At 38.3% G+C, this 24,272-nt stretch overlaps 1 protein-coding gene across 2 annotated transcripts in view; it reads right to left on the bottom strand.

Moving 5' to 3' along the window:
* PRKDC (protein kinase, DNA-activated, catalytic subunit) overlaps positions 1 to 24,272 on the bottom strand; it is an 87,413-nt gene that overhangs the window by 46,541 nt on the left and 16,600 nt on the right. For both annotated transcript variants that reach the window (XM_054057281.1, XM_054057282.1), the window contains exons 22-41: positions 24,155 to 24,261; positions 23,006 to 23,096; positions 21,538 to 21,701; positions 20,731 to 20,883; positions 19,407 to 19,514; positions 18,385 to 18,611; positions 17,869 to 17,963; positions 15,835 to 15,934; positions 14,759 to 14,892; positions 13,999 to 14,253; positions 12,531 to 12,757; positions 11,449 to 11,657; positions 11,177 to 11,309; positions 10,076 to 10,234; positions 9,555 to 9,758; positions 6,578 to 6,763; positions 5,576 to 5,680; positions 4,501 to 4,668; positions 4,094 to 4,221; positions 2,892 to 3,099 (exon numbers count right to left, since the gene is read on the bottom strand). In XM_054057281.1, coding sequence (XP_053913256.1) covers positions 2,892 to 3,099; positions 4,094 to 4,221; positions 4,501 to 4,668; positions 5,576 to 5,680; positions 6,578 to 6,763; positions 9,555 to 9,758; positions 10,076 to 10,234; positions 11,177 to 11,309; positions 11,449 to 11,657; positions 12,531 to 12,757; positions 13,999 to 14,253; positions 14,759 to 14,892; positions 15,835 to 15,934; positions 17,869 to 17,963; positions 18,385 to 18,611; positions 19,407 to 19,514; positions 20,731 to 20,883; positions 21,538 to 21,701; positions 23,006 to 23,096; positions 24,155 to 24,261 — 3,161 coding nt within the window. The remainder of the gene's footprint in view (positions 1 to 2,891; positions 3,100 to 4,093; positions 4,222 to 4,500; positions 4,669 to 5,575; positions 5,681 to 6,577; positions 6,764 to 9,554; positions 9,759 to 10,075; positions 10,235 to 11,176; positions 11,310 to 11,448; positions 11,658 to 12,530; positions 12,758 to 13,998; positions 14,254 to 14,758; positions 14,893 to 15,834; positions 15,935 to 17,868; positions 17,964 to 18,384; positions 18,612 to 19,406; positions 19,515 to 20,730; positions 20,884 to 21,537; positions 21,702 to 23,005; positions 23,097 to 24,154; positions 24,262 to 24,272) is intronic.

The raw sequence follows: 24,272 nt of genomic DNA, 5'->3' as shown, positions 1-24,272 counted from the left end.
CGCAAAACCTCAGAAAGAGATTTCCTAGATCTTGCCCTTCCTAAGGAACTCCGCAGTTACTCTTTCTACTGAGCAGCCTTCAACTTATTTCTACCTTCTAAAACACAGAAGAGAGCTGATGATAACAAAAAGACTCACAGATTCTGAGTTCCTGCATAATACAGTTACTTGAAACGATTTTCACCTGCTCTTTATCGGGGTCTGCCTTAACTACAATTGGTCTAAATCACTATAGTGATACTGGAGTAAAATAAGCAGAATACCAAGTAACAGCTCAAACTCATGACACCTGTAAGTAAACCATACATACCTGTCACTACAGAGCCATAGAATCATTTAGGTTGGATGATCTTAAAGGTCTTTTTCAAGTCCAACTGTAAACCTAACATTAACAAATTCACCACTAAACCATGACCCTAAGTGCCACATCCATATGTCTTCTGAATACCTCCAGAGATGGGGACTCACACTCCTCCCTGGGCAGCCTCTTTCAATTCTTGACAAGCCTTTCCGTGAAGAATTTCTCCCAATATGCAGTCTAAACGTCCTCTGGCACACCTTTAGGCCACTTCCTCTCATTCTATCATTTCTGACTTGGAATAAGAGAACAACATCCACGCCACTAAAGCCTACTTTTTCAGGTGGTTGTAAAGAGCAATAAGGTCTCCCATCAGCCTCCTTTTCTCCAGGCTAAACAACTTCAGTTCCCTTCGCCTCTCCTCAAAAGACTCGTGCTCTAGACCCTCCACCAGCTTTGTTGCCCTTCTCTGGACGCACTCCAGCAACTCAATGTCTTTCTTGTAGTGAGGGGCCCAAAACTGAACACAGTATTCAAGGTGTGTCCTTACCAGTGCCAAGTACAAGGGTACGATCACTTCCCTAGTCTTATTAGCCACAGCATTTTTGATACAAGCCAGGATGCTACTGGCCTCCTTGGTAACCTGAGCACACTGCTCGCTCATGTTCAACCAGCTGCCAAGAAATACCCCAAGTCATTTTCTGCCAGGCAGCTTTCCAGTCATTTGTCCCCAGGCCTGCAGAGTTGCATGGGGTTGTTGTAGCCCAAGTGTAGAACCCTGCACTTAGCCTTGTTGAACCCCATACAGCTGATGTCAACCCATCTATCCAGCCTGTTGAGGTCCCTCTACAGAGCCTTCCTTCCCTCAAGCGGATTGACACTCCCACAAAACTTGGTTTTGTCTGCAATCGTATGAGGATGGGCTCAATGCCTCATGCAGTTCATCAATGAAGGTATTAAACAAAACTGGCCCCAATGCTGACGTCTGGGGAACACCACCTGAAACCTGCCATCAACTGGATTTAGCTCCATCCACCACTCCACTCCATCTTTGGGCTAGGCCATCCAGCCAGTTTTTTTCCCCAGCCAGGACTACACTCATCCGAGCCATAAGCAGCCAGGAGAAACAGTATCTGAGGCCTTACTGAAGTCTAGGCAGATAATATCTACAGCCTTTTCCCCATCTACTAAGCGAGTCACCTCATCGCAGAAGAAGATCAGGTTAGTCATGCAGGACCTGCCTTTCCTAAATCCATGCAGATTGGGCCCAATTGCCTGGTTTTCCTGCACTCGCTGTGTGATGGCACTCAAAATTAATATGCTCCATGACCTTCCTCAGCACTGATGTCAGGTTTACAAGCCTGGGGTTTCGTGGATTCTCCTTCCATCCCTTCTTGTAGAAGGGCATCACATTTAGTAACTTCTGGTCAACTAGTACCTCCCTGGTTAGACAGGACTGCTGATAAATGGTGCACAGTGGCTTGCTGGGCACTTTGATCAGTTCCCTCAATACTCTTGGGTGGATCCCATCCAGCCCCATAGACTTGTGTGTGTCTATGTGGTGCAGCAGGTTGCTAACCATTTCCTCCTGGATTATGGGGGGCACACTCTGCTCCACCTCCCTGCCTTCCAGCTCAGGGAGCTGGGTACCCAGAGAACAACTGGTTTTCATATAAAATGTCTTCTTTGCCTCAGCCTTAAATACCTCAGCCTTGTCCTCATCCTTTGTTATTATGTTTCTCCACACATCCAATAAAAGATGAACATTCTCCTTAGCTCTCCTTTTTTTGGTAACGTAATTATATAAACATATTTGGTACCATTCCCGAGTTCCTTTATGCATCTCACTATGGTGCCAACATCTGCAGCAACAGAAACATGGGGGGTGACTCTACATATGCCTTGGTTTTAGCATTTTGTTTTTAACAGTTGTTACTAAACATGGATCATTTCAGCATCTTGTTTGTCCTGCTGCCTTTAAACAGCTACATCAGCAAAACCATGGGAGTGAAAAACTGTGGCAAGAGTAAAAACCTCCACTGAGAAGAAAAATCATTGCCTGTGAATATACTCTAAATCGGAGGATGGACTGTAAATAGAGAAAGGATGATCTGTGCTCCCAATCTCTTGCTGAAGGATCTTTGCAATTAGAAGATGTGTTTCTTCTCTAGGAGTAAGGCACCTTAATGAAGAGCTTTCTTTACAGAAGCTGAATACCTCTTTCTTATAACTTAGTAACAGGCTACAATTTAATACCACTTCTATATCTCAAAGCTAGAACGGGTTTTTGCTTTTGACAGAACTTCAGATCCCTTTAGAGATAAATATGTATCAGCAATACTCCAACTTCAATTTTTATACAGTTGTTACACAAACATACATTAATCTCAAAACAACAGCATGTAGGGGAAAAAGAAAAGTTTTTTACTAATAACCAAACAACATAATTGTCACAACTCTCTACCCCAAGATACAAAAAACTGGGAAGCAAAGGCTTTCACTGTCTTGTTCAAAGTTAAGCAAAATATACATACCAACACCAACACTTTATCGGACCTTCCACAATCCTAAAAAACCCAAAAGTAACACATACCTTTGTAAACCTGGAATTAAGTGCATCCATAGCCTGTACTATAATCTTGCAGAAGAACTCTCCGACGGCATCCAAGTTGCAGTGCCACAAGAGAGTGAGGAGAGAGCGATCTATAAACGCTTGACGGGTAGTATTTGAAAGAAGGTCTTCACGCTGGAACATTTTGTGGACAGTGTCCAACAACATCACCTGTTTATCAGTAGTACTCCTAAATAAACAGAATTCTCAAGATGAAAACTCTTTTATCACATCCATTTATGTTTCAAACCCCCCTGACATTTACAATTTACATTGTTTGTGTTCAAACTCTCTTGGGTTATCATCCCAAAAGACACGCACGACCAGGTTTAATCACCACTTATTGTGGAGCTCCAAAGAGAATTTCATCTTCCTGTTCTGCAATGGATGGTAAACTTAGTTGCATATCTTTATTAATTTCATCATTAACTTTCTTAGTCCATTTTTGCTGAACAACCTAAAAAAAATACCAACCCGGTATACATGAATGATGGGGACAAACAGGAAGGAAAAGAAGGAGAAGATTTCACTGTTATGAGGTCCTCCTGTGGCATATCAAGTGTACCACTACTAGATCAGCTGTTGTTTCGAATCATTTTATAAAAAATAAAACTTAAAACATGGGATATGAGCCTAAGGTAAATGACTTCATCCAGGAAACTACATGCTCCAACAGTCACTACTTAATAGCCCATCGTGAACTGGAATGTTTGAATTTGGAATAGATTGAAGACTTCTTCCATGGGGAAAGCATGTTTGTGCCTACAATTTACCATACTGGAAACTTTCAATTTAATAAAAGTGTTACTGTATTTTCAAAGGAGTTGAATGAAGTACTTAACTGTCAGTTTAAGTGATCACATGATTATACAGGGACAGCAAATATAGGTATCACACACAATTCCTATCTTAAACTGAACTCTGCCAGAACAACCTAATAAAGAGAAGACTTCACAAAAATTCCCTAGGCATTGGAAGTGCCACCAGGAAATTGCTGCAACTTGGCCTCACTTTGGAATTATTTTGGAAATGTGAACACAAAAGCAAAATCCAAATTAAAAACCTTACGTAGAACTTCATGGTGTAAATCATCACTATTACGAGGACAACAACAGAGGAAACACATTTGCTTGAGTAAAAAAATTCGATGAGAACAAGAGCAAAAACCATGACATCAAACTCACCTTCTGGAAATCCTTTTGAAGCTGGCTTGAAATAAGTCCTCCATGAAATGTCTGTGGTCCCTACAGAGTACTTCAGTCATCAACTGCAACAGCATTGGACTCTGAGACAATTCTAATGCATCTAAAAACTGAAAAAGAAGTAATGCATAATATAAGGAGCCACAGTGGATCAAATCAGTTCCATCTAATTATGTGATTATTTTTCATACTGATCAGAAGCAGATGCACAGACAAATGTTTATTTAATGTGTACCTGTCCATTACACTAATAGATAAAAACATTAACTCAGAACAAGAAGCTGATTTTATCTGAACAGAGAGTCTCTCTCCAATTCCAGATCCTGTGAAACACTGTTTCTAGATATAGTTCATTTAAGACTTATTACATAGTCATTAAAAATACTTACCTTCTTAGTGCAGTCCACATAATTATTGTGCTTCAGGGTTCCTTTGGGAAACTCATCTGACCTCATGGGAAAATTGAAAGCAACAAGTTGATCAAGAGCATTCTTAAGTTCATTAAGTTTTTCTCCAGTCAAATTAGTGAAGAATGGAAGAATTACCACTGCTTGGCCCTGAAGAAAAGAAATGCAGTTTCACACACAAAAGAAATGAAACAAGTTGAATATGGCCACAAAATAATCAACAGTGGCTGTGGTTACTTATTCAGTGGCTCAGTGCCCAATAAAGACACATTAAGTAGCTCATCTTTAAGGCACTAGTTCAGAAGAGAGCTTCGGTCACTGCCGAGTTGGTTTTAACAACTAATTAATACCTGATGGCTGACATAACTATTGTTAAGACCTTATTGTTCTTTTAAGCAAGCATCCATTATCACAGAAGTCCCTGACAGCTAAAGAAAGAGCTCAGGCTTTACTTATTTTGAATGCACAGGAAACGACAAAACTCTGTCCAGCTAAAGTCAGACTGACGAAGCAGCGACCATGCAAAGCTGTTTCGTAAGTACAAAATTTTTGGTCTTCAAGTCAAAGCTTATGATTTGGCACCTTCTATAACTTCCACTTTCAGCATGCAGTGCTTTATCTACCCCTCCTGACCAAGCCACATATAGCAGCTAATCTATTAGTATCAGTCTTGTGATTGGAGACATGGACATTAAAATCATTGTAGATGGTTGTAATTTGACACGTAGGAAACAGAACTCCTTGCTAAATGCTGTCATTTCTCAAATGAACCCTTATGAGTTCTAAACTACTTGCAACTGACAGTAAGTTTTTTTACTAAAAATTACGTCTTTCAGCAAGGCAAGACAAAAAAAGGAGCACCTAATACTGTCTTCTTTCTGAAGAGCAAAAAAGATGATATACAATTTTTAGGATGTTGAACAGAATAAAAACTGCATAAGATACCCACATTACAGTGCAACAAAGGTAAAATTTAAGCCAAATAATAGGGAATTTCATTAATTACTACCATTCTAATCTGGAGAGGGTGGGAAAGTCACTGAAGTGAGCAATTTACCTTAAGATTTAAGCCTAAACTCTGATCGGTAAGCAGACTAGTGTAGGTATTAAAAACAGCCGTAAATGCTTCATGACTGGTATTGAAAGAAACCGAAGAGTCTATCTGGAAAAGCAGAAGAAATAAAAAAAATTAGGATTTTTTTTTTATAATTAAAGAGTTCATTTTCTTAAAGAACAATAAAAAAGCCATGAGCTATAGGACTGTACATTTCCAAAAAAATACATTGAATTAACAGAAAGCATATACCAAGTGACTTTGGTTTTAAAAGGACTATCAAAAAGAGTTATATAAGCTCCTACACAGCACAATCAATCATAATGTTGTATATTTTGCAGTTTAAAAAAAAATATTAAGCTCACTCGTAAAGCCAGATTTCCTACTGGTCACTTCACTGCCAGCTAATATAGCAATACAGCTCACATTCTGTGTCCTGGAACATGATTCCATTCGAAATAATTAATTATAATAAAGAAAAAAACTCTCAATAAGTGATCTTTGTGTATACTTGTGCATAGCTTCTCTTATATGTTGCTAAAAGACCCCAATAGGATAAGAAGATAAAACGTTTTCAAAATAGAAAAAAAAAAAAAGAAAAAAGACTTAAATCCCAGTGTAACAGAAATTAAAAGTCTTTATTTTAAAGATCTTTCAGCAGTCTGTTTGCGACTTTCTGGGTGCCAACATGACGAAGAATGTTATCAGACGCTGCTCAGTTTCAAAGTTTATCCTCTGTACTTTTACCAATTCTTCCGAAGAATAAAAGGAAGCTAAAACATGAGATCAGTTTAATAAAAACAAAGAGGGGGGAAGGAAAGATAAGAGCAAAATCTAGTCATTTCTGTCTAATCAAACAGTTTTTGTACTTTGCAAGTAGAAAAACACCATCAGATTCTGATCTTCTCCATACTTTTCCCCACAAAAAGAAATAGCATTTCTTCAAAACAAGAAATTTCCTACACAAGTAGAAAAGTTACCTGGATTTTTTTAAGTAATGCATACCTGGAGAACTTTTGCCAGCAGAGTCAGGACTGCCATTTTGCTCTCAGGAGCTGAACCTTGGGCCCACCAGCTGTCAAGTTTCTTCCAGTTTCTTAGTACAGCTGTGGCCAGTTTCGCTCCCTGATGCTTGCGTACACTACGCTCCCTAAAACTCTGATCTAACATGCCGTTCAAAATGCTGCCAAGCTGGAAGGAAAAGCAATAGGTTAGATTTTTGCATCCCAAATGAAACGATGATAGAATCTCTTCACTGTCATGGGCAGATCTTAATTCTATCCCACATCCTTAAATATAATTATAATTACTGGAAAGTAAATGCCTAATTAAGGAACACTGAAAATCCCACTCTGACATATCAGCAAACTTAATTTTACTTTATTGCATCACATAGTAATGCCATATTTAAATCTCGAAAGGATACACAAGTCTATCTTCAGAAAATTAAAAGTATACACTTTTCAAAAAGAGACTTCTATCAAATTCACTCCTGTTTCATTCAGAGTACAATGCAGCAATTCCTTCTCATAACTTTTATGTGAATATGGAGAATTAAATGACAGCATATAATTTCTTTAAAGGTCAACACTTGGAAATTTTAGTGTGAAGCTGAGCAATAGGAGAAATAGCATGTACGTTAATTTATTTGCATATATTTTCAGAAGAAATAACCCACAGCACACCAGATATGAACTAATTATGCTTTAATCTCTTTTCTTCACAGTCTAAGACAGATCTGACTAAAACTAATGATCAGCGACTACCAAACTTGAAATCTGCATTCTCCTCTTGAATAGATGGCAACCACCTAATAAACTGCATTAGTATTATAAACCTTGTGATTTCACCAGATTCAGATGGGTACTGTAAAATAAACCTTAATTTTTTCTTCTTGTACCTCACAAATGCATAGAACTAAAGAACAGATACGTTATGGATTACATTTGATAAGTCAAGCAAAGAACAGCAGAGAGCAGACAACAGGAAAGTGTTTGTGTGACCCAGTTTGGTTATTTATTTACCTTGACTAAATAAATGAAGACTTTTAACACTATTGCCACATGTAGCTGCTATAGGTTAGCAGCCTGGCATTTATCAGAGACACTTTTTCAAGTGTATTTATTGTGGCATGCTCTGCACTACAGTCATCGCAAGTACTAATCTCTTAAAATATGTATACATCTCTCTACAATCGAATTAAACAATTCCTGGCATCATAAAAAAATTACACTCCTGGTGTTTTAAAACATTACGTGGAAGCAACATGTTTAAGCACAACACCTTCGATGAGAAAAGATACAATTCTTCTTAAAAAAATCATTAACTTCCCTGAGCATCTTTTTAAGTAAAAGGGAAAGTGGGCTTTTGAGCTTTCTTTTTGACCTTTTTGTCAGAAGCACAGGAAGAAGGCTTCTCAATTATAACACGCTTCCTATCATAAAATCATAGAATCACCAGGTTGCAAAGGATCCACTGGATCATCAAGTCAAACCATTCCTAACACTCCCTGAAACCATGTTTTCAAGCACTTCATCCACCTGTTCCTTAAACACCTCCAAGGAAGGCAAGTCAACCACCTCCCTGGGCAGCCTGTTCCAGTGCCCGATGACTCTTTCCGTGAAGGAAAAGATATCCAGCCTGAACCTCCCCTGACAGAGCTTCAGGCCATTCCCTCTTGTCCTGTCCTCTGTCACTTGGGAGAAGAGGCCAGCTCCCTCCTCTCCACAACCTCCTTTCAGGCAGTTGTAGAGAGCAATAAGGTCTCCCCTCAGACTCCTCTTCTCAAGGCTAAACAACCCCAGCTCTCTCAGCCGCTCCTCATAAGACTTGTTCTCCAGCCCCCTCACCAGCTTCGTTGCTCTTCTCTGGACACGCTCCAGAGCCTCAACATCCTTCTTGTGGTGAGGGGCCCGGAACTGAACACAGTACTCAAGGTGCGGTCTCACCAGTGCCGAGTACAGAGGGAGAATAACCTCCCTGGACCTGCTGGTCACACCGTTTCTGATACAAGCCAAGATGCCATTGGCCTTCTTGGCCACCTGGGCACATTGCTGGCTCATGTTCAGTCGGCTGTCAACCATTAGCCCCAGGTCCTTCTCTTCCGTGCAGCTCTCCAGCCATTCTTCCCCCAGTCTGTAGCACTGCATAGGGTTGTTATGCCCCAAGTGCAGGACCCGGCATTTGGCCTTGTTAAACCTCATCCCATTGGTCTCGGCCCAGCAGTCCAGTTTGATCAGATCCCTTTGCAGAGCCTCCCTACCCTCCAGCAGATCCACACTTCCACCCAGCTTAGTGTCATCTGCAAACTTGCTGAGGGTCTAACTCAACGCCTTCATCCTGAAGGCAAGCTCTACATTAGTAAGCAGTGTGGACCAAGAGAGACCAAGTACATGACATCTGCCCTCTATTTACTTCAGGTCATGTTGGGTTGTAGGTGTATATATGTTTGTTTCTCTTTTTAATACTTTGATCTAGTTCCGCTCTAGCTCTGTGGACTAAATTCCCATTAGTAATGGATTTTCCAGGTTAGTTTTAACTAAAACAAATCCAATCTGCATGCTCTAGGACCACTCTACAATGAAAATCAAAGCACAGTAAGTGGGAACAATCAGACTTGCTTTGAAAGGGCCCTCCTGATCTTAAGTACTATGCAAAAAAATCCTTCAATTCATAGATTTCATTATCACTAATAGGTGAGTACTTTCCACTCAGCTTGACGTGAGATGACAGATAGCATAAGTTACGTCAGGTTGTCAAAGATAATGAACGTAGGACCGGTAGGCACCAGTATGTCATGAGAAACAAAAAAAAACCAAACCCACCAACCCAAAAAATCCTATCGATGCAATGCTATCCCTCGAGCAACCAAATGTACTCTCTGCCCACTACACTACTGGTTACGTCCACCTATAACAACAAAAAGAAGTGTTACTTCTAGCATTCCCATTTGACTTTGTCCTTTTAAAGAAGAGTCCAGTACCATTTGGGGATTGCTGACAGATGATTCCATAAGCTGGACTATGACCACATCCAGGTTTTTCAGCAGCTGTTGATTGATGGTTTCTGAGAACAGGCTGTAGAAATACTGTCCATGAGAGAAACTGATCAGGTCCTTTGAGGATGCTCCTGATAATGGCACAGATAACACCATGGTGTTCAACAGCAGGCTTACCAACTCCTCACACTGAAAATTAAGTTACAGAGACAAAAGTTATCTCAAGGACATTAAGTTTCACTCATTTCTTACATAAGCGTGAGGTTTTTTTTAAAGCTTCAATCCTAAATTCTTTAATGTAACCAGAAAGCACAAAAATAAAGCACAAATAGAATACCAAAATGCTCGTTAACTACAATTGTCACTCAAGTAAAAAAATTCTTACAGTTCCTGTGTAGAATTATACATAAAACATCTGGTTCTTCTATCCAAAATATGGGTATAAGACTACTGATGATGAGCATTAAACCATGATTCACTACTAAAACCACAGAACTGTATCCTACCTGGTCATCAATAGCAAAGGCCAGCTGCAGAAGGCTATCAGCTAATCGCTTACTGCTGATGTCTAATGATGGAAGAGATACCCTTTCACTCCCAGGTGCAATACCTTTATAAACAACTGAAAGAATCTTGGAGCCAACTAAGAAATGAGGCCCTCCATCCTATGGAAATAAACAAGTGACAATTAATGTAAGCCAAAAAAAAAAAAATAACATAAATGCCTTCCCACCCACCTGTACAACTAATGAGAACACTTGAACTCCAGGTCATGTTCTTATAGAGCAATGCAAATATATCATGACAAGATACCTTTCTAACTGAGGAACGAGATTTTTAACCAGACAACCCTTCTGCATACAGAGTTCAGAACAAAATAATAGCTTTTAATAACAACTTCAAAAGATTCTGATCCTCCTCCAGATTTTTTTCCAGATAACAACGCTACTACATAATTAAAATGAACAGCTTAGTCAGAGCAGGTGGGTCACAAAAGGTAAACCAAGCAGCTCCTATATTACCACCATCCTACAACCACACCTCTAGCTTTTATTTATATATAGAGGTTATATGGCAAACACTCCATGGAAATTAAATATTTTGTACTTGCTAAATATAGCTTTGCTCAACAATAGACAAATTCTCTCACTCCTCGTGGCTGCTACTTAGCCTGTGTTCCCTCAATTGCCCAAAGTAAGATAGACTACAATCAGAAACTTAATAGAAAGAATTCGAGTAATATAGCCCATACTTTCACTCCTCAACTCAACTGTTCTCCATCCTGTTTTCCTGCAACTCAGACCCATTACATTGCTTCTGATCAGCCAGAATGTACTAATTTTCTAACTAATTTTTCCCCACCACTTCGAATGTTCTATGTTTAAAAACTCTTGAAAAATGCTTCCTTCATATGGTGTTAAATGCTGATTTTTTCAGCTTTCAGTCTTGTGAAGCTCACTAAAAAGAAATTTTAGGTAGATTCTGGATTCAGCATCAGCTCTTCGCTGTTGATCTCATTTTACACAACTACATCTGATCTGTTCTCTATTTTCATACTGACCTCTTACACAGGAAAAGCTCTTTACTGTATAAGAATAAACAATTACCTGATCCTGAAGAACAGAATGAAGCAGGCCAGATTTCTGGAGTTGCTTGCAGGCTGAAAGCAGAGCACTTAACCTAACTTGATCAAAACGTGCATCTGAATTAAACAGATCAACAGAACAAAGGTCCTCAAGGCTAATAGGAAAAGAGAAACAATAACATAACATTGGTGGGGAGCTCCATGTGCAACTGTACACAACATTATTTATTATCCATTTCTGATGGTAAGTGGCATTTATTCTGGATTCATGCTTGCCAGAAAGTAACTACTTACCTCTGCGGCGTGATTCTTTTTTTAATGCACAGTTTCAAAGACTCCTTATAGGGAGATTTCATCAAAGCTTTCATGAGTCTTACTGAGATATCTGGGAGATTTTTCATGACTTGCACGTCAGCAGTGTTAAAACCTATGTGTGATGGATCACACACTGTCATCACCAGAAGCTCTATAAGGCTTGCATTAAGCAATTCCTTCTCAAGTAGCTAGAGAGAATGAAACATTAAAAGCTTTATTTAAAAATCCATTTACATTTCCCTATTTTATTCTTCATAACTTATCATTAGTTCTTGCATCTAAAATGAAATAAAACAGAGAACAGTAATTATTCTCACTAAGTGACTCTACGAAACGTGTGACTTTCAATCAATTGAGCTAATGCACAGAGATCAAGTACCTATAAAAATATGCATATATGCCACTTCAACAAACTGCACATAAGATTTTTTTATGTCCACATAGGCCTGTTTCAGTCTTGATTATACCTGTATTTGCCTGGAAATCCAGATGTAAACCTCTGTGCACACTATTAACGATTAATTTAAAACAGAAGACAGTCACAATTTCAGAACTAAAGCTGGCAGTGTGAATTCCATAAGAGACTGGTAAGTACTATACTTCATATAGCTAAATACAGTTTATATTGCAGCAAAGTTAGGCAAATGGAGATACTTGAGCATTTATACTGAATTCAAGAAAGAATTGCCCGAATCTGCCTTTGTCTTTTAAGCAGCTATCACCTCCACACATTTAAGGCCATCAGGAATCACGCAAGAAATATTCATTGCAAGTACTCCGTACATAATGACACTCTCATAGTCAACATACAACTGGAATATACAGGAAATATTAATTTCTCTAATGAAAACTACATCAACCACTAAAATTCAACTATCCAATATAATTCTTTTCACTTAAACGTGAAGACTGTAACAGTTTGTGACACTTAGTCATCATTTTCAGTTAAAGCACAAATAAAACTGATCTTCTTCAGCAAACTAATCTTGCAATGAAAACACAAAATCTCTAATCACATATAAAATACGTAACTTTTATGCACTACAGATTTCAGTGCCTACCTTCCAGAAGTCCTGCTGGCATGTTTCCAGGATCATTGTGACAAACTCCATGATTCGGACAATAATTGTACACTTGCTATAATTATACACATCTCTCTCTTGTGGACTAAATACGCTGCCTTTTGAACTGCCATCAAAGCACTGCTCTGCTGCATGGATATCATGTAAAGCAATAGTTTCAAGGAAGAACCGCACAGATTCCAAGAACGAGGATCTTTCATTTACACCTAAGGAGAACCACAATAAGTTGAAATGGTGCAGCAGCTCTCAACTTTTAAATAAACTATTTTAGTATTTAAATAATACTATTCAGTATTTTCTGAATGCCCTACACCAGTTCTAAATATTAACATTCTGGACAGTGAAGAGTAGCTTTGTACTTACTGATCTTTACAAGCACTTATTAAATTATAATGATTTAGGCACATGTAATAAAAAGAATAAAAATTTTAAATCTCTAGTTCTGAATAACTTAGCTCTGTGCTAAGTTCATCTAACAATGATCTTACACTATTGTTTTAAACCAAGACAGACATGATACTGACAGACTACCTAGAACTTCTACCAGACTGTATATGAAATACTACTGTATGAAGGAACTATGCAACTGCATCAGTGATAAAATTTATTTTGTTTAGACTGGCGTGAATAACTAAAAGAAAAACTGTTTAAAAAACCCAGTGGCTATACAAGGTATTGCTATGCACCTGATCCAAATTGCAGTGCGAAGGTTTTGAATTTGATGCAGTTCAATCATCACAAACTGAAGAAATGTAACATGTACAAGGCTTGAAGTGAAAATGGGTATTCTTTCATCACTTTCTGATAGCTCCCTCCAGACATCAATAAAGCAGCTCTGGAAGGATAACACAGCCCCCCTAGAGTCCCCCATTATCTCCTAATAAAAAGAAGTTGCTGGTTGTTCGATGACAGAAATTCAAAGATATATTTCATGGTCTGGAGCATGAGAAGTGGATGAGGGAACTGGGGTTGTTCAGTGTGGAGAAAAAAAGGCTGAGGGGAGACTTATCACTGTCTACAACTACCTGAAAGGAGGTTGTAGACAAGTAGGGGTTGGTCTCTTTTCCCAAGTAATAAGCAATAGGACAAGAGGAAATGGCCTCAAGTTGCACTAGGAGAGTTCTAAACTATATTATCAGGAAATACTACTTCACTGAAAGGGTTGTTAAGCATTTGAAGAGGCTGCCCTGGGAAGTGGTTGAGTCACCATCCCTAGAAGTACTTAAAAGATGTGTAGTTGTGCTTGGGGTGGTGCTTGGGGACATGGTTCAGTGATGGATTTGGCAGCGTTAGGTTTACACCTGGACTTGATGATCTTAAAGGTCTTTTCCAACCTATATGAATTTATGATCTAAGAAAAAAACCTGAAGTCCACAATAGGAACTCATCTTGGATGGGCTTTGTGTAACAGACATGAATGAACCTAGTGCAACATTTAATTTCTTACCCAGTATTTCATCAGGTTTGATCATTCGTAGCTCAAAGAATGTATTGTAGCAGTCCAACGCTGCTAAGAACATATCCATCCACCGCATGACAGTCTGTAAACAGAAGGGCTCCTGCAGACCCCGGAGAGTCGACTGAGAAAGTATCCCAGATGGACTTCTGTCATCGCTGCCACCTCCTTCAAATTTGTTAATGAGGAAAGAAACGTCTTGTTTTTTCAGAATATCAGCCAGCCAAGAAGATGGAGACTTGTTTCCTGACAAAAATAAAACCAGAAATATACTTTGTCTAGGAAAAACATATTTAAAACTAGGAAGGCATTAGAGGCAAATGGACTGATATGCCTAAACCTTGTTATAAACCAGATCTTCTAGCAGAGAAATTATCGGTTCTGGTCCAGCCTTGGTCTTACTACTCAAATTACCAACAAGGAAGAGGTCAACTCCCGCTAATTCTCAGTTAGCAAATACTGCTTTCATAGCTGGATACAACAGCAGTTCTGTGACTCTTAAGCTCTTGTTACTGGCTGGAAGGAAGTTCACAATAAACCCCCATTCTATGCCTATAAGTCCTGAGGTTCTCGCAATATTTAATTCCCAATATAATTAATTACTCAGCTTCCATTTAACAGCACTGAGCGAACAGACACTTCCTTCAAAAATAATTTTTCTTGCAACTAGTACTTTGCAGAGAGAACACAGAGGGAAGGCACACACAGTATTTAGAAAGCAAAGATAATAGTGCATTGTGACTTACAGTACCTGGTAATAAAGGGACAAACTCATAGAAGAGCTCCATGGCTTTATGTCGGCACTCTGTTTGAGGTCGTCCACATTGCACTAAGAGCCACATGACAACATCCAGAAGACACACCGACTTAGTTGCTGGAAATCCTCTGCACAAAAATATTAGTGATTAACAGTACTCATGAAATCTACCAAGAAGCCACAGTCTTCCAGACGAAGAAAAACAAAACGTTTCATGAGTATTATGAATGTCCTTCTATTTATCTAACCACAACCCATTTGCACTACCAGGAAGAGCTCTTCAACAAGCACATCTTGCACTGCTTTCCTTTCTCTCCACACTACTACAGATCCTCATGGCCCAGACCTTGCAGCAAAATTTTAAAGAGCAGAATTCCTTTTCTTAGTAAAGAGACAAAAATGGAGATTAAAGCTTAAATAAGCCTGGACAGTTTTCCACTGTCCCTAACTATCGAGTCTCCTAACTTAACATATGACACAGCAGTGAGCTAACTCCCAGACTCCACTTGTCTGTTTCTCTAGGATCACAGGATAATTCAGGTCAAAAGCAACTTCCAGAGGTCTCTAGTCTGACCTCCTGCTCAAAGCAGGATCAGCTATGCAATCAGACCAGGCGACCCAGAGCTTCATCCAGCCTGATACTGAATTCATTCTTGTTACTTCCACCTTTTCCACTACTCCACCTTGTCCTAACAATTGAAACAATTTAAAAAAAAAACAACAAAAAAAAAAGAGACTGGAGAGTTCTCCTCCAAATGCTTTGTAATGTTGATGCTAAGACCATACACACTGCTGTGAGGGGGACATGCTTTTCTTCCCTTTTTGTTCTTGACAAACCAAAGCAAGCTCTCTGTTCTGAGGTTAGCAAACTGGAATAAAGAATGACCATCATGATCTTTTTTTGTCATGCTCAGTATTTCTCACCAGTGGTTCAACAGATACATCAGGAGATCTCTACCAGCCATAGTCACAGGATGAATTACCCATTCCATCCTAAATATTAATGGAATTACCTACATCATTAATCACAATGTAACACTTAAAAACCAAAAGAACGACAAATTACGGACCGTGGTACTCGCCGTTTTCCTTCCTTGTTCAGAGAAGGTGCTTTATGCTTGATTATGCGCTTCAGGTGATTAATAGCATCACAACATTGCTGAGTGGTACCTGTTAGAAAAAGAGAACCGAGACATCTAAATAAATGGTAGCACCTCCACTACTCTGTGCTTCTACACGAAATTCTTCAAGGCCACAGAACAAGATTACAAAATAGCAGACAGGTCAATGTGGCCTGACTCAACCATAAAGCCTCTGCTACAAAACTCAGTATTCCCATGCTCACGCTTAAAGAAACTGTAAAGTTTTCCATATGAATATTTCTTCTGAAGCCAGTTTTATCAAAACATAGAATCATAGAACAGTTTGGGTTGGAAAGAACCTTAAGAATCATCCACATCTCCCATTAGACCAGGCTGTTCAAGGCCCCATCCAACCTGTCCTTGAACACTTTCACAGAGGGAGAACCCACTACTTCCCTAGGCAACTTGTTCCAGTGCCTCACCACCCTCATCGTGAGGAACTTCCTCGTAACACCCAATCTAAATCTTCCCTTTCCAATTTAAGGTGATTCCCCCTTGTCCTATCATGACATGCCACTGTAAAAAGTCCCTTCCCAGTTTTCTTGTAGGCCCTCTTCAGGTACTGGAAGGTCATTATAAGGTTTCCTCAGAGCCTTCTCTTCTCCAGGCTGAACAACCTCAACTCTCTCAGCCTGTCCTCATATGGGAGGTGCTCCAGCCCTCTAAACATCTTCACAGTCCTCCTCTGGAGCTGAACTGTTTGTCTAAAAGAAATAAATCTTTGCAACACCATTTTTTTGCTTTATGTTCTAATTACTATCAATTGATGAAAGTCAGAATATGAGAATAAAAAAAGAGTAGAGCAAGTTTACTGAAGAATCATTAGTACTGTTGTAGGGAAGAACGACAAGGTAAATAGGAAAGAGTATTACAAAATCAAGGAAACCTTCTGCAGAATATAGATAAATGTCAACATTCAAGCGTTTGAATCACAGAATAACTAGGTTGGAAAATACCTTCGAGATCATCAACTCCAACTGTACCTGTGCACTACTAAATAATCATGTCCCTTAAGCACCTCATCTATCTGTCTTTTAAATACCTCCAGGGACGGTGACTCAATCACCAACCTGGGCAACCTCTGCCAGTGCTTGATAACCCTTTTGGTGAAGAAATTTTTCCTAATGTCCAATCTGAACCTCCCCTCAAAGAGCTTGAGGCCACTCCCTCTCATCCTATCACCTATCACTTGGGAGAACAGACCAACACATACCTCTCTACAATCTCCTTACAGGAAGTCCTAAACAGTGATAAGGTCTCTACTCAGCCCTCTTTTCTCCGGGCTAAACAATCCCAGTTCCCTCAGCTGCTCCTCTTAAGACTTATTCTCCAGCCCCTTCACCAGCTTCGCTGCCATTCTGAACATGCTCCAGGACCTCAATGTCTTCTCTGTAATGAGGAGTCCAAAACTGAACACAGTATTTGAGGTGTGGCCTCACCAGTGCTGTGTACAGGGGCAGAATCACTTTCCTGGTCCTGCTGGCCATACCGTTTCTGATGCAGGCCAAGATGCTATCTGGCCTTCTTGGCTACCTGGGCACAGTGCTGGCTCATATTCAGCTGGAATATGTCATTTGGTTTGTTACAAAAAACAGTAGAGTCCAGGACTGTCATCAAGCTACATTTTTACCATGTGTACCTGCAAACCCAAGACTCCAATCCAAAGCACCACCAGCATCTTTAGTACTACTATAAAACTGTAAATCATCATAAATGTGAGAAGGCTCTCTCTCTTGAGCACAAAATATTCCACCTTTATATGCTGCAAGGAGTCAATTCAAAGAGTTCCTAACTAGATATAAAAGGATCTCTCTATCAGTAATGAAAAATAATCCTTCCTTTGTTGCAAAAATAAGCACATTTATTTTTCCTCCATTTACAGATGAGGTTTTTTTTCTTTTATTCCAAGATTCAACACGATGGCTTTTTAATTCATTACACAGTTAATTAAATATAGCTCACCTAATGATTTCTCATCTGTATGGGCTAAGGCTAGACTTTCCAGAAATACAACCAATGCTTCAAATACAAACTGCTCCACCAGAGAATTTTCTTCCCTTTAAAAATCAGGAATAAATATGATGAGAAAATTGAGTAGAAGAAGCATTAAATGTAAAATTCTAGTTAAAAAAAACAAATTAAAATATTGTAAAGATTAACTGCACAAGATATTTGTACAAAAAAATACATACAAATTACTCTCAAAGAACAGCAACAGATATTTGCTGACCACCTTCAAAAGGCAGAACTTCCCACAAACTTGTGATAGAAATTTAAATTTCTACACTCCCCACTTGCAGAAATCCTGAACTACAAAACTATAATTAAAAATTAATGATCCAAGTAACTCAATTTTACGGCTATTGTATTCAGTAATAGAATGAGCACTAGAGGATGATTGAGTTCTATGCTCAATTAATGTAACCTCCTTGAACCTTTAGCCCAAGTTAGCTACTGTTCTGAGCTCTGTTTACTTACCTAAATTCCCTGTAGATGCTGTTAAAAGCAAGTGCTGCACCCAGTCTCTTGAAAGCACTAGGATGAAGAGCAAGACTGTACAACCGTTTAAAAAGAGACTTGGTGTTTACTGGGCTTTTCTCCTGCTGCCTTGGTGTTGTCTGTTTAATAGACCATTTCAAAAATTCTCGTACGCACTGACCACAGAAATCTCTCAAAGTGCTGTCAACCGGATCCACTATGCCACTCTGAAATTACACATTATTACTTCATTATAAGAATGAAAAAAGAAAAAAGGCATTGTCTCAGTGCAGCTATTAGAGCAGCTTATTTACATATATCTACTTATAAGTTAAAAAAAAATATACTCACACTTTCCAGAAGTAATAAAGCCTCCCAATCGCTACTGTTCAAGGAAAGGAGTATTTTCAGCCCTCACAGCACTGGATTAGGCCTCAAAGAGCTGGACTTCTATTCTCACCTCAGTTACCAAACAGTTTAGAATCCTTGTCCAAGCCACTTCATTTTTTGATGAGTTAGTTTCTTCTGCTTTCGAAGTGGTGTGGCAACATATACTGTACTTAAAGTACTGCAAAACCTCCTGGCCTATCTTGCCTCTAGCCACTTCAGGTCAGTGCAAAAGTCAGTTTAAATGTAAACGTTTTGTGCCTGATGAAAGCAAATTAGCTTGAAGGAAAACCAAGCACACATTGACATCAACTTTCATTCCGAATGGGGAAAAAAATTACGTATTTCAGAAGTTCCTTGCATACACTGATGAAAAAAATAATGTTTCATTAACCCCAAAAGCACTTTTAAAGTGCTACCTGCTTTTAAAGAACGTGAAAGAAACAGCAATCCATCATCAAAATCCCAAATAAGAAATAATAAAAGATCGCAAAACTGATAACCTGCTTTCCTTCTTTCATGCAAATAAGGAGCCACTTTATCTGTTCATGTGCTTCTGGTTCTTCCAGTAATAAAATGATACTAGTTAGAAACAAAGTCATATGGCACAGAAAAAAGGAAGACTTAACACCTACCAAGATAGCTTCCAGGAACACCACCGTATCTTGACTTTCAAATTTTTTGTTGTTCGTAAACCAGTGAATGAGTTGCATGACTAAAGGCTCATACAACTGTCTTGTTACCTGAAAAGAGTAAAAGCTACATTTCTAGGACTGGTATATTTTTATGTTGTTTTTCTACTCAAAATATGCAAGAATAAAAAAAAAAAATACTTCTTTGGAAAAGTCTGTAAAATAAGTATTCAGCTTCATATTACATTCCCATATGAAGGATTAAAAAAAATAAATCTCATTAACTACTTTCTATTCAACCAATCTCAAAAGATCTCCAAACATATTTTCAGTAATATCCTCTAAGACAGCAAAAAAACATTGCATGCCACAGAGTGATATGCCAAAATACAGTCAAGCAAACAGGGAAATTTGGTTTTAAGCTGTTTTTCAATCTAAAGATCTCTCAATCTTTACCAAAAACATCGCTGGATTTCAACAATTCTACCGGTAAGTCAATCTGATCAAATACTGTCATACTATCACATGAAGAACCATTAAATATACTTGATTACATATATAAATGCCTACGATACAAAGTGTATGCCTGTATGCACTGGTTTGGACCAATCCAGATATATTTACCTATAGTTTATGTTCAGCTAATTGTCAGCAAAAAGGGTTTCACCTGAACTTTTAACAGAGCCTCCTGTATATTTTAACAGAACACAAATCTCTTTGGTCTAAAAGTAGAATCTGATGGGTCCAAACAGCAGTCTGAAAAGGCACAAGACCTTTTTTCAATGAAGCGGAACCTACGTGTCTATTCTGTTCTGTGTAAAGGAGGAGAAAAAACAAGTTCAGATATTTGTATTAATTATGTCATCCTTAGCTAATAAAAAGGCAGCTTCAAATTCCCTCCCAAACGCTCGTCTTGCAGATCATAGCTTTATTTCAGTACTGAGTGAATGCAATCAACTTCACCCCAAATTAACTTACTACAGAAAGATAAGTTAATTAAATACAGCAATAAAGAGCAGCTACTAACACAAACTCTTTGAACAAACTTTGAAATGTGAATCTTGAAACCCTCATGAATTTCTGCACTCCTCTGAGCTACTCCGAGTTACGCTTCATTACTGAAGTCTTGGAAAAGGCTTCCACCTCACTTCCCCTCAGTCCTGAAAAACTATCCCTAAATAGAATTCCAGCTTACAAAACATATTAAACTTGGGAAAGGAAAATAAAAAGCCACACGTCAGGAAAATTTCTAATAACATTATAAATCGACTCCCACATTTAGAGGTATTTCAAACAAGCTAAAATGTTTATAAATGAATCTGTTTACCTGGTCTACGTCACAAGCAAGACGAAGCAGTACTGGAAATATTCGCTTATGTAATTGATACATGGGTGGGGGACCCTCACGTCCTTCTGGCATCTGAGATGCTTTCCCCAACATATATGTGACTATGCTATGTAGCAGCTCACATGCTGCAACCTGAAATTTAAAAATCCCTTTGGTTATGCATCCATTATTGCTTTCACAGAGAAGACAAAATTGTTGGCAGGAGAGAATGAGTCATAAGAAAGGGTATACTCGAGAAATCACTCCAAGCTATGCTAAATCACTGTTCCAAGAACAGATCATGTCCTGGAAATAATTTGCACACATTCTAACTGGCCTTTCTCCTAATGTTTTAGTCTCTATCGTGGGCAGTCACTTTCAGTTGGAGAAAAATGCATCATTGGATAAGCCACTCATCGTGTTCTCAAGGATATTTCTGTTCTCAACTCTCTTTGGATATTAACATCCCAATCCAGCAAAGCAGCAAAATACTTGCTTAAGTGCTCCACTGGACTGGGCCCACAAGTTCATAAGCATGAGAAAGAGGCCAAACAACGCTGAAGATCAACTACTTGAAAATTTTCATTTTATGTTGTTTAACTCTCAAAGCACAATGGCTGTCTGAGAAAGCTTACAGCAACTTCTGCTCTTTAGTTTTTAGACAGTCTGAATAATACCATGAAAGAGCACTGAAGAAGCACATAGCTTCCTATGAATTGATTAAAAGAGGTCTACCTTAACAAGGAAGACATTTTTATGCAGCATTTATCAGTTTGCATAAAAAAAGATGCAGAAAAACATCAATACTTTTGTTTGTCTGTCACTTGCAGAAAGAGCCAGTTCAGTCACACGAGGCAAGAATAAATCCAAATAGATGACAGGTTTCATATCTGCAAATGGTACAGCAAAGCTCAGACGCTTCTCGGTGTCCCAGGATACACATTTCTTGATCATCTCTTCTGCAGAGGTAGCTAAGGCATTTGAAAAAGATCAACAGAAATATTAAGCTTATGTAATACACATAAAGCTCAGTCAAAAAACCTGTAACCCTCCACATTCAATTGAGACTGCTTAAGTTCTTAATGATTTATACATTGCAAGTAACAGAAATACTCCAGGCTGGTTTTATTTACACATCCAAAAAAATGTTTAACCATCACAGAGAAAAAATAACTGCAGCCAGCATTTCAGGACACAGTTGTAGCAGGCTCCAGTTTTACTACAGGCAAGTTTGAAGACAGTTATAAACCCAAAAGACATTGAATAACATTTGATTCAAAATACTTCTGTAAGACATCCAATACAGTATTTTATCTACTGTTGCAAGAAAATCCTAAAGATCAGATGAGACAAGAAGATCCAACATACAGACTCCAGCGTTCCACAGAAAATGACTACTTTGATGACTATGTCCTCCAAGGACAATTGCCACACTTACTCCCTTCTCTGCCTGTGTTCCTATATTTGTTAGTTTAGTTAACAAAGTATGACCACATTTTGTATTCAATTTCCAGGGAATAATGCAACTATTCACACAGTATTACTGAATAAGCAACAGAGAAGCACTTGGCAGAAATTAAAAACAAATGTAAGCACTAAAAGAATGGAACAGAACTTCTATAAAAATACATTATAGTTTTAGACTGACTAAATTTTGCACTGAATTTATCCTTTAAAACTCATATTCAGGTACTTACACAATTAATTTTTTGTTTTAGTTGGATTTTATGACATCGAATAAGCTTTATAATTTTAATTATTCAAAGACTGAACAGAGAAGAACAGAAAATACTTGTTTTGAGTCAGGCACTGAAATGGAGTTCTAGTACCCAGACATTTTAAAGGCACAGTGCACCTTAAAACTCACTTACTTAAAGTAAGTGAGTAAGAAACTGGATTAAGTGAGAACTGTAGCAAAAAGGTGCAAACAAGTACTGAGGAGTCACAAACTGGAGCAGTTTAAAAATGGCTTAGCAGCCAGAACGTGAAAGGGGGGTTAACAAATAAAACCATATACTCAGATGCACATAACTTTTTGCTTTTAACTGAAGTTTTCCACACACTTACTGCATTCTACACTGTTAGTGAATACTTTGATCTCCTAAACTCCAGAAATGAATAAAAGCTATTTAATTTAAATAAGAGAAATGAAACAGCTTTCCCTGAAAGGCTCATGCACTCTCTTACAGTGATGTTGAGATCTCACCAATATCCACTTTCAAGAGAGACAGCAAAGGCACGTAAATATTTTTATTTACACTGACAGAACACTCACCAGTAATTAAATTGTGGTTGATCTGCCCTCCCAAAGATCCAAGAAGGCGGGCTACTCTAGTTCTTACTGCTTCCAAGGAGGGACTGTCATCCTAAATAATTCAACAGATTTATATTAGTGAAGGCTTACTTCTGCACGGAAGTAAATTGGTTTATGAAGTAAATATAAGTTTTATGTCTCTTATTAAAATATGGATGAAGACTGTAAAATGAAGAATCTCTGTGGAGAACTGCATCAACCAAGAGAACAGTTTTGATTCAATAAAAAAAACAGGGACATGGGAAAGCATTTGCATCACGTTTTATGGGCTTCTAATTGCCATTTCACTAGTAAAGGTTAAAATTTAATCATCACAGATAACACGTACTTACAGATTGACAAACTGTCTAAAAAGCGGAAAGAAACCTGAAGTAAAAATTACTTTTTCCATTTGCTGCAATCACAGAACATAAAGGTTTAGATGCTATATATCAAATTATATATATATATATATATATATAAGCAGCCAATTTATTTTCATAAGCAGCCCTGCATGGGATGTAAAATGTACTAAATTTGTTTAAAGACCACTAGGCTAGAAAAAGTTCTTTATATAAATATATACAGACACACACAAATATATATATAAAAATAGAAGTAACTACTGCTGAAAAAGGTTTATCCCAAGTTAGTTTGCACACTGGTATATACAAATAAAAACAGACTTATTTTGAGCTAGTCGAGAGCCACTGGTCAAAGTGATACATATGTTCGACTTTTAAAACTATGAATCTATACGCAATTTAAAACAAAAAAAGTTACACATTCACAAAACAGTATTTGCACACCGCACCACAGCTAACCTGGGCCCTGATCTTAGGTGTAGGAGTTAAATACTTGTTTCCATAATACATCAATCCAGCAATAATGCTGACTTAGAGAATTTCTTCAGTTCCCTTTTCCTGCTTCATTACCATTCTCACCCTAGAACACATCTTGCCAGCTGTGCTGATGGAACAGCTTTTTGAGCCAGTCTGTAGAATAGGATTCACTGAACTGATCTAAGGCAGAAATAACTCTCAGAAAAAAAGTATGCACACAAGAAAGGAAGAAAAATAGTGGGAAGTGATTACCTCACACTTAACTCTTAAGAGAAAACAGAATTCTTACCAATGAAGAAGTCTTTGCTTTTCTTAAACGCTGTATCAGAACTTTATTAAATCCCTTCTGGGCTGCTCGAGAAAGCTTCCTTACTTCCCAGTTATCCTGGGATTCAACTGATAAACAA

This window comes from Cuculus canorus, chromosome 2, assembly GCF_017976375.1.
Source record: "Cuculus canorus isolate bCucCan1 chromosome 2, bCucCan1.pri, whole genome shotgun sequence".
Lineage (NCBI taxonomy): Eukaryota > Metazoa > Chordata > Aves > Cuculiformes > Cuculidae > Cuculus > Cuculus canorus.
This window is presented reverse-complemented; position numbering and strand designations above follow the sequence as displayed.